The following is a 16,413-nucleotide window of genomic DNA, read 5'->3' as shown; positions in this document are numbered from 1 at the left end:
TTTTTTTAGAAAAAAAAAAGAAAAAGAAGGATTTTGTTTAAGTGAATCCTTATTTAATTATTTCTAAATTTCAATATTCTGTATATATTTTTTTTATTTTAGTACCTCTAAAATCTATTTAGCTTGATTTAAAAAAAATTAAATTAAAATTCAAAATTTATATTATATTATATTAAATTTAGGAATAGAGTCCAGTTTAGCAATTTTCTAAATTTTTAGACATTTTAATCCAAACTCTTATATATTTAGCTCAAATTAGCTCTATTTTTTATAAAAATAAGAGAGTGAGTTACACCCCCTAAAAAGAGAGTGGATAGAATGAAAAATAAAAAATATTAATTTATTATATAAAAAATATATATTGATATTTAAAAAATTAATAAAAAATAAATATTACTACAGCGTTCTTATTGTTTTTTCCTAATAAGGATAGTGAAAGAGACAATTATAATAACAGCCGTATCGACGACAGTAAAAGTAAAAACGATTTCAACAAGAATTATAGTGGTAATAGCTACTTATTGTTTAATTATATTAATGTCACTAAAATTATAAAATATTTTTAAAAAATTATAATTTTTTATTTTTTTTATTTTCAGGAGAGCTCATTCTTTTCAAAACAAAATTAATTTGAACCAAATATACATAGATTTGAGTTAAAAAGTCCATAAATTTAAAAAATAACTAAATTAAGCCTGTGTGACAAAATTAGTGGCCAAATTGCACTTTATTTCTTAAATTTATATCATCAATTTTCAACTTATACTATATTAAACTTATATCAAGCAGTGATACCACGACAAAATCCTTTTTGAAAAGTAAAGAAAGAAATATTTATTGTTACTATATTTACAATTCAAGGAGTTTCTGTAATAAAAGAAACACCTTAATGTTGGATCAAGAAGACTCCCAGTAGTCTTTCTTTTTCTTTCTTTTAATTTGAATGACATTAGGCTATATTTTCTCTAAATTGTAAAACTATATTTGCTTATCAGCATTTACTTAACATCAGTAAATTCCTGTTAGTATCTAATCATAAAGTGTTGAAAGCTCTTGATTATACCAAAAACACCTTGTTTTCCCCCAGCAAAAGCCATCAAATTCACAGCATTTGCAGGAATATTTTAATACATGCTTGGCCAGATAAAAGAACACATGCCTGGCCAATCAGATTTGAAGCCTACTGGTACAAACATCTATTAACGTATATAGCAAACCCAGTAAATATTCTGATGTCCTTTGAGTACAAATCAGCAGGTGTTTATATTCATATAAACATCTATTAATCAACGTGATTAACAAATAAAAATTTCCTATAATGTTCAAAACAATGTGCCACTATGACATGTCTTCCAAGTAATACCACTTCTCTCCTTCCCTCCCATCCATACATTTGGGGCCGCAGAGCAGAGCAGAGCCATCTAATTAAACTTAACACGAATTTACGATTAATGCTAAATAAATAAATGGAGAAAAAAGGTCTGACAAAGAATATAGGCCAAAATGGTGGACAATAAACTCGAAGAAAGGAAAGAAAAAAGAAAAAGATGAACACGATATAGACACAAAAAGACATTGGTGAATCTTTAACATCCAGCTGCTTTCAGGAATTTGTCATAGGGGCTTGAAGGTGGTAATTTGAAAGAACTTGGTCCATACTCGACTGAGCAGAGGGCAAGCTGGTCCGATGCCTTAGTTTGATCGTTATTATTTAGCTTCAATTCACTTGGTGAATGCTCCACTATCTGGAACAAAGGCCAAACAATGCCATGTCATCAAGTATACACAAACATATAATCATTGAATTCTTGATACGATATGTTGTGATGCAAGATAATTCAAAAAGCTTTCTGTTCACTTTTTAATAAAGATCATGGGATTGACATGTAATCTTTTATCAGGTTGTAGGAGTGGCTGCTGAAATGATATCAGTTGAACTACCAAAGTGAAGGAAAAAAATGTTCCAACATATCAACTTCAAGTTATCGATGATGCCGACAAGCACTATAATTTATTACCTGGAGACCTAAACATGCCATTTGCCTGTCATATTTGGGTGCTTGGAGAAGCAGAAACTCGAGGAAAAATATTTCATCATATCAATATGTTCATTTAGTAAATAAACTCACCTCGTTAAATGCTGAGGTGCCTCTTTTTTCAACTTCCGTGGGGAAAACCTTGGCATCATGCTGAGTTTTAAAGCTATGAAGCATTGACATCTTCTGTTGCTTGCCTGTGACAAGAGCTTCACACTGAGACATCATTTGATCATAAGGTACAGGTGTGGAGGAAACCTGGGAGCTTGCAACTTGTCGTGCAGTTTCCAAGACCTGCAGTTATTACAAAAACCCAAATAATTTGCAAGTTTGAAACAGACAGGTAGGAATCAAGAAGAAGAAAACAATAAAAGATATTATTGATGTATAATATAAAAACCAACAAGATTCGAGCAAAGGTTGATAATCTGACACTGGCAACTGGAAACAGATAAAACGAATAATTGTCTATTATGAATACCTTGTTCTATCTTGCAATATTAGCCTGCCTTTGTCTCCTTTTATGGCTAAATCTTATAAATGATATTTGAACTCCAGTAATACTTTTTGGGCTCTTGAATTAGGATCTAAACGACAGATAACTCATGAATTACAATTGAACTAAATATTCCTTAATATTTCTGGCGTTTTAAATTTGTACTGCTTGATGGATAATAACACTCAGAGGAATTGCAATTTTTATCTGAAGGTAAACCAATTAAATTCACTTCTTTTTGTAGTGCAGAACTTTTATTTTCTGCAATTGCAAGTATTGTGGGTAAATGGTCATCCGAGTCCCAGCCTGGAATAATTCATAAGGAAAAAGAAAAGGCTTGCTAATCTGCCATATCATTACCAGGTATGCAAGTCCATCAACTTTAGTAACTACATGGGCAACATGTTATCTAACCATGAGATTACACAGACATATTTGAACCTTAATTAGGTGATTTGTATCTTTTTAATTGAATATATATTGATAATCAAGTTGAATTGAGCCAAGCTTGAGAATCGTTAACATCTGCTAAAGTCAAGTCAAGTTTCGGGCCTCAATTTTTTTAAGTTGAGTCGATTCTAAGCCTGACAAACAGACACTATATTGACTCGACTTGGCTCAATTACTACCCTAATCCCTAACCAACAAAAAGCAAAAGAAGATATAGCAGATACAGGTGAGCATGGCCAGCTGGCCTGAGCCCAATATGAATAGAAATACTTATATACTATAAATTACGTTACCAGACAAAATAAAAGAATCTTGTATAATTTTGACAAATAGAATAACACATAATTTAATATTTTTTTAATAGAATTTTAAAGATGACAATAGATATAAAGACTTTTCAATGAAATAAATTTCTTAGTAGTGTTGGGCTCAGGCTGTCCCCCTTGAGTCTGAATCCAGGACCAGCCTAGAGCCCTAATATATTACTATGACCTGGCCATGCCCACCCCTAACAATTGGCATGACAGGGAAGAACTGAAGTCAAGGAAAGCAAATTGTATCTGTTAAGCAGTTAGATGTAAGATAAAGACCTAAACATCCCAAATTTTAGTGCTGTTTATGATATCTGATTTTTTTATTTAATTTTAAATTTAGGCCACAAATCTTGGTTAATAATGCAAGTATATATTGTCCAAATTTACTATTAACTTGTTGATGTGGATGGTAAAGAGGAGTTGTGTTATCCATATTGAGCAGATGTGGCATGAACTTAACCTCCAAGAGAATGTAAGGGTGCCAAAGAAGAGGGGCCACTCCAAATAGGACACCGCAGCCATCATATAAAACCCAGAGGTTAAAATAAATGCCACATTCGCTTTTCTTAAACACAATATGGGCTCATAACTCTTGACTAATGATGATATCAGCAAGCTAATAATATTTATGGTTGGAAGTCCAGTGGAAAATATGATTGTACCATAAAACTAATATCTAGCCCAAATTGATAAAACTAAAAGTTGGACATATTGTAAGCAAGATAGATGTTATCATTGTCACTCTAATATTAAAAGAAAAGCAGCGATTATCTTACTGATTCCAAAAGATCATTGACACTTAAAATGTCTAGTGTATTGACAGAAAGCGATGTTTTGCGAGCTGACTGACTCCCATTAGCTTCAATGATGGTTTCATCATCTGTCAAGGAAGCTGCAGGCATGATCTGAAAGTAAACCACAACAAGAAAACTCTGTTACTGCCATGTTACCTAGCATTGGAAACTACCTTATTGATGTTACCTCTTCAAAAGCCTGAAACTCCATTTGGGCAAGAGGAGAACTTGGCCTCGGCGTGTCCATAAACAAGGGAGCTCCCAATGGGTATGCATCATCTGGCGAGAATTCCTGAAGAACTTGCGTCTTTATGCCCAATAACTCACCCTTGAGGGGCAAATCAATAAATATATTAGAAATCTTTTGAGAAGACCCTTTAAAATCAAAACTCAACAACTAACTATACAATTCCCTGTGGAGTAGTTTTCTCATTAGACCAACCCCAAATTAAGCATAATTCAACATTGTGCTGCACATGTATGATTGAAATAATCCAGGTTTCTTCTGAGTTAATCCAATGGCAGCATTGCATTGAATCAATAATGTAAGAATCAGCCTCACTCATAAATTCCTAAAATATGCATCCTTTCCTTTTCTCTCAGTACCTCCATGTAAGTAAGTGTGCACTTCATTAACAATCACTGTCTTTGCATGTCAGAGATTTGCTGAGAGTAATCATTAACCACTATGAAACTATATCCACTAGTTAATATATGATTTGGCCTTTGAGAACCCACTGGACAAATGGATGCATGTTTTATCTTCCTATAAATTGCATAAGTATAAATCTGAAAGTCACCTCTGTCAGTTTTGTAAATTTTGTCATTAATTGAGATATCACAGTTTCCTTCAATTGATGATCATCCAATTCTATTGCTGAGAGAGATTTTGATGCAGCAATATCATCTTCCTCTGATCCATATACCATCTTCCCTCTATCAGATTCTGCAAGCCTGATGTCGCCCACAGACTCAAGATAAGGATCAGCCTGTCAAAAGTATAATTTGATGCATAAACATTAGAAGAAAATTAGAAAAAAACAGACATTAGACGTAGACAGATACAATAAATTAAACTTATTTGTTATCTTAAAGAGAATGGAAAGAGAACTTAACTGTTTCTTCTGTCAGAGATGCTTTGATCATAGGAATTAGCTCAGGAAGATTCCCTGCCTTTGCTGAGAAAATAAGCATGTACGAAGCCAAGGTGAAGAGAGACCTTCTATGAGACGGTTGTAGACCTCCTTCAATGTGCATACAAGATACATAAATCAGAACTATTTTAACAATTAACTACTCTGACTGTCACCCAGAAAACCTTTTTCCAATACATGAATCACAAAGATTTAAAACATGAAAAAGGAGGTCTTGGGAGCAAACTTAAGAAGCAAACTTAAGGAGCAAACATGATAGATTTAGGAATGTAGATAGAAGGGATAACAAATATAAAAAGTACAGTAATACCTCTCTAAATTAATATGACCCCTTGAATAATAGTTTACTTAATAGCAGAGGTTATTAATTTGTAGAACTACTAAAAAAAAATTCATATATATAATCTCACTGCATACTTCTAGGTAGTTAGACACATTTCTTCATGCTAATTTAGTCCTAAATATTTAGTCTTAGGTATGTTATGATGAGCTTGGTTTATATCTCCAGTCAAAAGATCAAATACAGTGATGGTACATATCTTCAACTTAAAATTAAATGCAAGGAAAATAAGAGGATATTAGTTATTGGGGTATCAATTTAGAGAAGTATTACTATATCTGTTTGCACACTTGTGTAAGTGGGAGTGTTTCAGTTGAATTTCAGATCTCATGAATGTAATCATCTGTAGACCTGCCTAATGATCACCCATTTTATTTCTAAACAAACGTTATCTTTGGCTTAATATTAAACAAATACTATTTACTAACATATCCAACTTACTATCTTGATCGATAGAGATGCTCCTAAGAGAGAATGCCAGCTGAAAACACCGAACTAGAGCCATGTGATTGGAAGTCTGTCATCAGCAAAGTTATTCAACACAATTCAGAATGGCTGAGAAGATATGAATGAAAATGGCGTGGCATTTGACCAACACATCAAATTCTTATATTAACTAAGGCATGCCAAAAAGATTCGCACAAAGTAGCATGACATTTAAAACTCTGTCTGCACAGAAACTTCTCTGCGATTGTCATCCTCAAGGTTAAGGCTACCATCAGATAACAAACTTTATGTACATAATATCCCATGGATCATTACTAACTTTCATTCTCAGATAAAAGATATTAAACACATATAAATAGGTGGTATCACCTGCATAAACTTAGAATACAGAATGTCATACTTATAGAACTGCCAACAAAGAACAAGGTTCAAAAGGTTTACTACATAAAAATCGTACGGTATCTCATTTTTCTGAGACTCACACTCAAAGGTGTTTCTTAATACTCAAATTCCCTGAAAATTTTCTCAGAAATACTCAAGGGTGAATTTTTATACTCATACGCCTTGGAATTTCTCACTTTCCTAGTTATCAAAAAAGGACTAACTACATGACAACTCAACTCTTTCGTTCAAGATCTACAAAGAAGCTTAGCTCCATTTCTAAATTCTTTGCATCTACCAAATTATTCCCCAGGGTTCTCACCCAGTCACAATGGAGAAGCAACTGACTTGCTGAATCCTTAGCGGCAAATCATCTAATTTTAAAAATAACTTCTTTTCATGCAGTTGTCTAGTAATCCTCAGAGTTGCATACATAAAATGCCTTCTTATGATTTAAGAGTCATGACTAAGATGATACAAAGTTTATTGATGGACAAGCACCAAAATCTTGCTTGCATGAAGTACAATAGTGAGTTATAGAAACCACCGCCCAAAAATTGCCATCGATCAAAACATTAGATAGAAGGCAAGAGAACTGAAGTGTATGCAGGCCACATCAACACTGCTGTGAGGATGACTTACCTTAGATCGAGTAAACAGCAAAGCAATGTTATAAGTGTGGGCCATGGCCTCAAAATTTGCAGGCTTATTCTCTGCAGATGTTGCCTGGACCCATATTGATGAAAGCAGGAGACTGACTTGATGACTACTTAATCGGATATAAGTTTGCTGCAGATGATAATTTAATCACATCAGACAATCAAATAAGATTTAAAACAAAGAAATCCTAGTCAAAAGATAAATCTAAGTAGGGGTTCTTACACTTCTTCCATCTGTAGTAGCATCCTTAAGGATATTTGAGTGACCATTAGAGTCATGTTGTCTAAATCTTTTTGCACCCACATCCAATATCCGACTGTTTTCATCTCTTGACCCTTCATGCGTGGAGTCTGCCTTATCCTTGCTTTCTTCCTGAAAGGAGAAACTCTTACCCCTTGACTTCCGCCATGAACCAAAAAATTCAGAAAAAGCTTCTGATGTTTTACTATTCTGGTCTGACCAAAGAGAAAGCAAGGATGGCATAAGCACAACGGATAATACGTTGTGAGCTCCAACTCTCGTCTCATGATCTGGATGGACCATTGCTATGAGCAACTGATGGAATAGAGCATCAGGAAAAGCCTGAAAATTTACAAATGTCACATCAAATCATAGATGTTTAACAAGATCCGAACAGGAAGCAATACAGTAAAAGCTGGCCTACTTGCCTTCTTCTGATATGATGCACTAGGGATGGAAGCGATAATCCTTGCTGTCTGACAAATGGCAGACATTGTGGTTCTAGCTCCAATAGTAGTAGCTGGAATGTTCTCCAAGAACACAGCCATTTTATCAAGTACAGGCCCCACATCTCCCACCTATTAATCACAATTGCATTGTGTAAAGTAATTATATACCTGACATAAAATGGAACATATGTAATGGCGACCAAAAAAGACATTCGCTTATGAACCGTATTTACTAGAACCCAATTTATAGCCATTTCTTTATCTTTACAGTACAATATGCACAGTGAAGTGACGATAACCGCAATTCTAAATAATCAAGGGTCGGTATTGTCCTTGAACATTAGATATAGGCAAATAGAGTTGCATTTAAGGGTGAATTTCATACCGCAAAAGAAAATATTTTAAAACAAACTTAAGATGACCTAAACATAAAATTAACTATATGGAGCTCTAAATTAAACCTTTGAAAAGAAATAACAAATATAGTTCAGTTGTCAGTAGTTGTCCAAGAAGAAAGTCTTAGTACATTATGATGATGAAATTGGATATTCCTCATCAAATTTCCGTGGTATAAGCAAAGAGTACAAGTTGGCAATTGTTAAAGTATCAAACATGATTCCATAATGTGGTCTAAAAAAAAAACAATGTTGCAAAGACTCAAGTATGGGTATCACATACACTAACACAGGCACCTTCAATTCTTTTTCTCATTTTCTTTTTCTTACATTCGAATCATATTGAAGTACACATCTCTTTTAGGTGTGCATATGGATGAAATAAAGTAGAATATATGAGATACAGAAATAGAAGAAGTAAATAGCTTACAAGCAGCATTATGGATATAAAGGATCTGAATTGTAACTGTTAGCATGATTGGCAGTTTCAGAAACCACAATGTGCGTGATAAAATTAAGCCATGACAAACACTGGTTTTATAAATATGTAGTGGTCATCAAATTCCATAAATGAGATGGAAAGTGCTACGAACTTAAGGTGAACTTCAAGACATGGCCACACAAAAAAGGAAAAAAATAAAGAAAAAGAGAAAATAAAAAGAAGAGAACCAATACAAACCTTATTGGAGAGCTGTAAGATGCATTTCTCTAGGGCAAACTGAAGATCAGCATATTGTTTATCAGTACAATTTCCAGAACTGGACATTTCAGCCAAATTTTGCAGGCATTTTCGTAAATGTTTAATCAAGTCAGATATTGCACCAATTATTGCAACTGTGACCTCCTGCTTTGCATTCTTTCCGAGCTGCATGGTGACATTAATAACATCTATTTGTACAAGAGGTTGTTTGGCAACATTTCTATGATCCAAGTGCTTGACCAGGTTAGCTAACAGCAAATGCGAATTCTCTCCTGATGTTGAAACAAAAATATCAAATATAAATAAGAAGAAACGAATACTAGAACCATTATGCTTCTAGAAAATACAGTGCTTCAAGATTCCACTATAACCTGCTTCCTCCAAAAGTGACTGCAAATATATTAAAACAGGGTAGGCGACTCCTTTTTCTAGAGGCCAATGATTATTGGCATCAAAGTTAAGGAACAGAGGTTCAAGCACACGCCGTACTGTAGTAGCTTCCTTTGCCAGTCTGGCCATGTTAAGTAAGCAGACCCTAGACCAGTAAGATGGATTTCTGGAAGTATCCCTGTTTCAGTGGCAAAAAAGGAAGATGCAAATTTAACAAAAATTATTTCTACTCAACTTAACTGTTATGGACTCAATAAAATGAATCCTTACATTGAGGGGTCCAAATCGGGTTTGGTAGTGTGTCCTGGCAAGGAAACCTTCTTACTAATATCTGGGAAAGATGAATCCTTGTCTTCTGCATTAAGCACTCCCTGGACCCATTGATCTCCCTTGGGATCTTCTTGGTTTGTCTGGGAATCTACATAGTTCTCCAAAGTGACTGATATAATCTATTGTAAAACAAAATGAGTTTCAGTTATTAGCATAAGCCAGCAACTGTAAGTTTCCTAATGGTTTCGCTCTTTAACTGTAACATATCTGTTATTTCTTTATCAAAGACATTAGTAATAGGCTAGAAGACCATTGCTTGCCTTGTCAAACTCCATTGAGATGTGGGAATGCTCACCCATGAAAGACACCTACGAATAACACAATGTTAAGAAGGCATCAATAAAGAGGGAAAGATGAGCATACAGTAGATCATATAACAAAGTTTCTGGCTTATAACGGTGACAATCAGAATAAAAGAAAAGGAAGATTGAAATGAAACAGCAATGACAGATAAACCTGTATCTAGGAATACAGTATTTAGAGAAAGTTGGTGAAAAAAGGTTAGAATAGAACAAATTTACCTTCTGAAGGTCAAGTCAGGGTCCAAATCTAATCCAATTAACCATATCAAATTTAAATTACAGGCAGATTAGATCTAAGTTTCTAACTGCAATCTTAACAATTGGGAAAACTCAGGTCGTATATAGAATTAGGTGGTAATATTGGATCTAATATGCATAACAAAAATGAATAGAAAACTGCATTGGCCTCTAGTACATAAAATCAACTGCTAAGGCACTCAAACAATTAGAAACCAGTTTCCACATCAGGATGAACCATATACACTGATAAGAAGTCCATAAGCAGTTTGTGCAATTGCAACACATTACAGCCATCACTCTATTGCATTTTACTGCGTCATCTTTAAAAAAGGTGCATGGCAGCTTACAAAATCAAAAAATTTGCTATTTCTTAGAAACTCAGGGAAATGGCTTTGTAAAACTCTATGTTCTTTAGGAATTGAAAGCCCTTAGTCTCAGAGGCTAAGGAGAAAGAGGAGGGAAAGGATTGAATCAAAAATATCTAGGTGATTCAACAGCTGGGAAAACAAAAGTAAGGAGAAGAAACAATGGAACCAGTTCAGTTACCATCCTTCAACCACTAGGTAGACTCATAAACTATACTTAATTTGGTTCAAGTAAACAACTCATAGAAGTGGATTGCTACTTACAAACTTCGTGATTATCATGATTAATGCAAAGGTAAGAAAGAATGAGATAATTAACTCTTATTGACGGCAATATCAAACTAATCACTGCTAACTAAAGCATATCACCTGGATTTCTTTCAACAATCAAACTATGGCAAATAAATTAGTACAGACCATAAAGAAAAGTACTTCTAGTAGTGCTGAATCTAGGGGAAAATATTATAAAAAGAATAGAATAAGAAAAAGAAGAAAAGAAGAACAAAAAAAGAAGAGAGGGGTTTGTTGGGCAACCATACCATGGACGCCAAAGCCTGTAGTCCTGCTGAATGTAAGCGTAGAGTTCTTTCACCATCACCCACTTCTTGAGCTAATTGGCAGAGCTTAGGAATAAGGCCTTCTAAGTTGAACATGTGTGTGCTATCTGTCTACTTTCGATCAACAAGTTAGCATCTCCTTAGAAAAGGCAAAAATTAATATTAAGAAACAGATCATCTAAACTGTGGTACATGCAGACTGCCAATCAGTATTATCATTCTTGTAGACCAATTAATTGGGTATGCCATTTTGCAAAGTGGCCGAGCCTATGTCAAAAGCTTTATCCATTACAAACCTGACTGTTTATAAAGTCGACAAGAAGATTGCAAGCCAGTATCCGCAATTCATCCTGCTTTGTTTCTTCCAAAAGAGTCCGCACTATCCCCAATAAACTACTGGCAAATAGTGGCCTGCAAACCAATGACAAGCTCCAGAAAATGTCAGCAATAAAAATAGCTTTAATTTACAAAAATAGAAGCACCATCATACCATTATAAAGTTTCATTTTGACATGTATTCATGTCTAGTCATCAATAACATAATAGTATCCTTTAGTTTTTTAAATACATGCATCTTCCTTTCTTATTTACTTACCTAACATTTTCAATAGATTTTATTCTCTCTTCTTAGAGTCTAGACTACATTCCTCCAGTTGCATATTACACAAAGTATCGTTAACTTTTCTTCTCATTCTTTTTTTCATCAAATTTTGGTTTTTGAAAAGGGATGGGTGAGCACCATAAAAAATGTAGCATTATCTTAAAGCAAAAAATCTGAGCATTGAAATGCATGCTTGGTACATTACAATGAAAATACAAGGTCATCTCCAGCTAGTTTTGAATATTTATCTCGTTTTGAGTATGATAACTTGAATCTATTACAATAAGTGTGAAACTTACATCTGCTCCCTACATGACGATAACGATTTCCTATAAATGCATACCACAACTCTCACAGATCCAAAATTCTCATGCCGCAACTCCTTGAAAAACCTTTGCTCCAATGTCTCTGTAATCTGTGCAGATAATTGGAAAAAGATAAAGCGCATGCAATTGGAACTCACCAATAGACTTGAACCACTTATTAGAGCTTCATACTGAAATTTAAATAATTTTATCACGACGTTATAGTTTATCAAAAGTGCAATTAGGACCAGGCAAATAAAAATGAGACAAGAATGGTTCATAGCTCAATCAGATAGCTGTTGAATGGTGTGATAGCAGTGCTGGGAGAAGGGTATATAGCAAGGGGAAAAAGGAACGATCTTCATGGTAACTTCAAACTATTGTTTCCCCTTCAAATCCATCAAAGAAAATAATAAACCAAATTTTAAATCTTAGTAATGTCAATGCATATTCATTTACAGTTATGGTAAACAAACCTTAGGAATTCGTAATGGGTTTTTTGAAGCATAATCACAAAGCTTTCCTATTTTCCTGTCGTTTGGTTCTGCCTCCTGCAATAATCACAGAAAATAAACATACATAAATTTCTAATTTCACATTAAAATAATTTTCTTTCTATCCCTATTGGGTGAAAGGGAGAGGGATGGACGCTCAGAATCAGAAGTCCTCAAGAACCTTGAAGGAGAGACAACCAGAAACATCAAACATTTTTCACAAGCAAGACACCATTATCTAATCTATTCACCCTGAGAATTCCACTAAACTTCACTTCAAGTTTTATCCTAGATTGCTGATAATGATAACATTCGTGATTGCAGATAAACAATGCATCAGTGGTTGTGAAATTTACACAACTAATAATGAAATGAAAACTCAAAACATTTGTTCATATACGCCAAGAAGCTGATATTCTATAGATTAAAAAATCCACTAGATCAACACTACTTAACCACTTCAACTTTCAAAGTATAACAACGCAGGAATCATCTCCATAAGCAATAACAAAGAAAGAAGCTACATCACTCCAATATTCGCCCAGGAATTTAAAAACAATAGAATTGCTTACAAAGACAATTTCAAGTGAATTAACATGAAACATAAAATTAAAACACTACCTGATTACGAGGAAAGATGTCAGAAAGGAACTTCTTGTAACGTTTAACAGGCTGTCTTGACCTCGCTCGCATTGAAGGACAAAAGAAACAGAGGCTGCCACAGACGGGCAAAACCCGTCTTGACATAACCCCCATTTTCTATGCAAATTCAAAAGCTTTCTTCTGTTCTCTGCACAATTCAATCCAGAAAGCAACAAATTTCAATCATCAATAATTCATATCTCATTGACCCAAATGGTCAATACAGCTAAAATTCACAAAACTACACTAGAACTGTGTTTATGCAAAATATCAATAAGAAATAGTAGCCTTTTAATAAATGCAGATGGAGTTTTGGCTATTCCAAGAATCAAAATTATTAGAATGTCACGAACCCAGAAAGATTCAGCAGAACTCTATGGTCAAGAACTTAAAAAACTTCAAAAACAAAAAGAAAAAACTGAATAACAAGAATTGGAGCCAAATTATGAAAAAATGAAAACAAGACAAAAGGTACCCACCAATTGAAATGAGAGAATTTTTAGTTAGACACAATCTAGGATATGTGATCACGATGTGGAAATTGCCAGGAAGCTAGAAATCATAACAGAACAGAAGGGTACAATACAAGTGATTGCCAAATGAGAAAAAAAAAAATTAAAAAGTGAAAATTGAACTGGATTTTTTAATAAAAACAAAATTCAAGAAAAAAAAAAAGAAGGAAAATAAAGCCAATGAGGGAAAGAAGAGGCCTTTTGGCATCTCCCTCAGGGCTGTCTTTTCTTTTTTTCTTTTTTTTCCTTCAACTTGAAATATTTGATATTTTTCAGTTAAATTTGAGAAATGTTCTGTCATAATTTTTCAAAAAGAAAAAATAACAAAATTCCAGATGGCATGATAGTCTTACAGACAGTATCATTGTAATGGTGACAGCCACTTATTTGTGGTAGGATCTCAACTCTCGAGCAAAAAAAAGTTAAATAAATAAATAAATATCTAAATAAGCCAATATTTGTGAATGCACCAGAGTTAATTAAGTCTATTAATCCAAAAATAAGACTCAAATTAGTCCAACTCCAACTACTCAAATATATTTGTTATGTGACGCTTCAATTAATGTAAGATTTATGATTTTTTATAAAAAAAATCACTCATTAATTTCTATTTTTTATTTTTATTATTTATTTATAAATATATTCTTTTATATTTTTTAATTTAATGTATTCAAACTTTTAATTTAATATTATTAGAAAAATTTACATAAATTATTATATTGTATTCAATTAAATGAAATATTATTAAATTAATTTAAATTATAATATGACATTCGATAAATTTGAGTATAAAAATATTTTAATATAATTTAATGCAATTAGTAACTATATATCAAGTATTCTAGTTCAATTTATTTAGAAAATCTAACTATTAATTATTTGTTATTGTAATCATATCTCATTTGTATGTCGGTATTAATTTAATAAAATATTTAAATATATATATTTTTATATATATATAAATAAAATTAATTAAATTTATTTAGTAATCTTGAACTAAAATTCACTTACAGCTTTTTCTGTCAGTGGAGCTGTGATCGTTTTCCTGTTATCCTGTAATTGATGAAAGAGAAAAAAGAAAAAAAGAAGAGCAGGTGAAAGTCTGTCAGTGTAGCATTTTTGAAGAGAAAACTGAATAATAGGGAACATGCACAGCTGTTCCATTTATTAAAAATTAGAAGAAAAAAAAATCAAAATTTAAAGGTTTTTTAAAAAATAAATAATAATAATAATAATAACATCACGTCTAAACTATATAAATTCCAACGGTCCCGGGCTCCCGCGATTTAAGGGGGTTACTTTTCGTAATTTTTGTTTGACCAAAGTGCCCCTCATCTTAATCTATTTTCCCTTTTGAGGTTTTACTTATTTTGTCACTTTTCTTTCCTTAATTAATTTTGTAAATTAAATTATACATTCAACATATAATACATTTCATTTTGTAAGAATAATAATAATAATAAAAGGGTAAAATAATATTTGGTAATAATGGAATTGAAGTTGCATATTTAACTTATATGCATTGGTTGCCTATGACATCAATATATTGAATGTAAAATTTCTGACATTTTTATACTAATAATAATAATAATAATAATAAATGGTGGAACTTGAATAAAAAAATTAAGTTTGAAGTGCCATGGTATTTATTAACCCAAAAATAAAAATGTAATGTTAAGCATATATATTCTAATAAAATTTATATTTAATTATCATGAATACAGGTTAAATCAATTTCTAATTGTGTTGTAAGTCAGTAGTTCTATAATTAAATATTATATTTTTTTAATATAAAATATGAATCTATTATTTACTGAAAATAAAAAAATATGATTGATTAATAATAAAAATAAAAATTGCTATAATTAATAACTGTAAAAAAACTTTGTTTAAATAGTAAAAGTTTGTGTTTATCTTTTTTAATCACATTAATAGAGTTTTTTTAATTTGTAACTCGCCGATCTGCACAGTTTTTTCGATGGTTATTTTAAATCACAAGTTAACTATTTAGTTTTTAAATGAATCCAATTGCAAGATAGCTCCATGAAATTTCAGAATGCATCCATAAAAAAGTATTTAAATCTTATAAATGGTATAATCAAAATCTCTCAAAAAAATAATACTTCAGAAAATGAGAAATCAAGAAATCCTAATAATAATAAAGAAAAAACAGAGTTTATTGATTAAAATATAATGATATAATAAATAAATAAATAAAAAATACTACCATCGATTTAAAAGAGGATCGGCAATTATCAAAAAATATTGACGAAAAATAATTAGAAAAAAGAAAGTAAAAAAATAAATAAAAGAAAAGAGAATAGAAAGGCTGATGAGGTTTTAATTGCTTTCATCAATAAGTATTTCCTTAAAAGAAATAATTAACTCCACTGAATACTATATCTTGATGATAAAATTTTAAACTATTTTTCCACTTTCTTTCTAGTTAGTTTAGACAGTTACACAAACGAATAAAATCAACATGAATCCCAAAGTTGTAGTTGCAATCCATGATTTGCTAAGAAGAAATTGATAAGTAAACTTTGTTCAATCATATAAAAGAACATATTCTTCATACATAAAGTGTTAGAGAGAAAAGTTATTAGTAAAATAATTAGATGTAATTATACCATCACAATTATTCAATCATATATTATCATCAAATTAAACATATGATTATATATATAACCCAGATCATTAACTAAAAATCAATATGTGAGGGAAATTGATCATAAAAATTCAGCTATACAACAACTCTTAAGTAATGGTATCAATTAAGCATCTAAAAAATAGAGAAAGAAAGAGGAGCCAAAAGGGTC

The 16,413-nt window shown here is 32.2% G+C and overlaps 1 protein-coding gene across 2 annotated transcripts; it reads right to left on the bottom strand.

Annotated features, from left to right (window-relative positions):
• Positions 1-1,238: 1,238 nt before the first annotated feature.
• LOC8266750 (protein SEMI-ROLLED LEAF 2) lies at positions 1,239-13,851 on the bottom strand. 2 transcript variants are annotated; one of them, XM_002533003.4, is made up of 20 exons: positions 13,562-13,851; positions 13,062-13,230; positions 12,423-12,497; positions 11,941-12,056; positions 11,337-11,451; positions 11,023-11,151; positions 9,837-9,884; positions 9,517-9,695; positions 9,228-9,424; positions 8,836-9,128; positions 7,741-7,890; positions 7,295-7,654; positions 7,055-7,201; positions 6,026-6,101; positions 5,207-5,334; positions 4,891-5,079; positions 4,278-4,418; positions 4,073-4,201; positions 2,130-2,330; positions 1,239-1,745 (listed from the first exon to the last, which is right to left on the bottom strand). In XM_002533003.4, exons 2-20 carry the CDS (start codon positions 13,194-13,196, stop codon positions 1,587-1,589), a joined length of 2,967 nt encoding a protein of 988 aa, XP_002533049.1. In that variant the 5' UTR covers positions 13,197-13,230; positions 13,562-13,851; the 3' UTR covers positions 1,239-1,586. The 2 variants fall into 2 exon arrangements, with proteins under 2 accessions (XP_002533049.1, XP_015583218.1); XM_015727732.3 differs by lacking the exon at positions 13,562-13,851 and adding an exon at positions 13,436-13,548.
• Positions 13,852-16,413: the final 2,562 nt, after the last annotated feature.

This window comes from Ricinus communis, chromosome 8 (genome assembly GCF_019578655.1).
Source record: "Ricinus communis isolate WT05 ecotype wild-type chromosome 8, ASM1957865v1, whole genome shotgun sequence".
Taxonomy (NCBI): Eukaryota; Viridiplantae; Streptophyta; class Magnoliopsida; order Malpighiales; family Euphorbiaceae; genus Ricinus; species Ricinus communis.
This window is presented reverse-complemented; position numbering and strand designations above follow the sequence as displayed.

Bases quoted from the DNA above. Each gene is read 5' to 3' on its own strand.
- LOC8266750 (XM_002533003.4), bottom strand. From the start codon at position 13,196: ATGGGGGTTATGTCAAGACGGGTTTTGCCCGTCTGTGGCAGCCTCTGT. The intron at 9,885-11,022 runs GTATGGTTGCCC...TGTTATTCGTAG, and splicing joins TACAGGCTTTGGCGTCCATG to GTGTCTTTCATGGGTGAGCA. The intron at 7,655-7,740 runs GCAAGTAGGCCA...GTAAATTTTCAG, and splicing joins GTGCATCATATCAGAAGAAG to GCTTTTCCTGATGCTCTATT.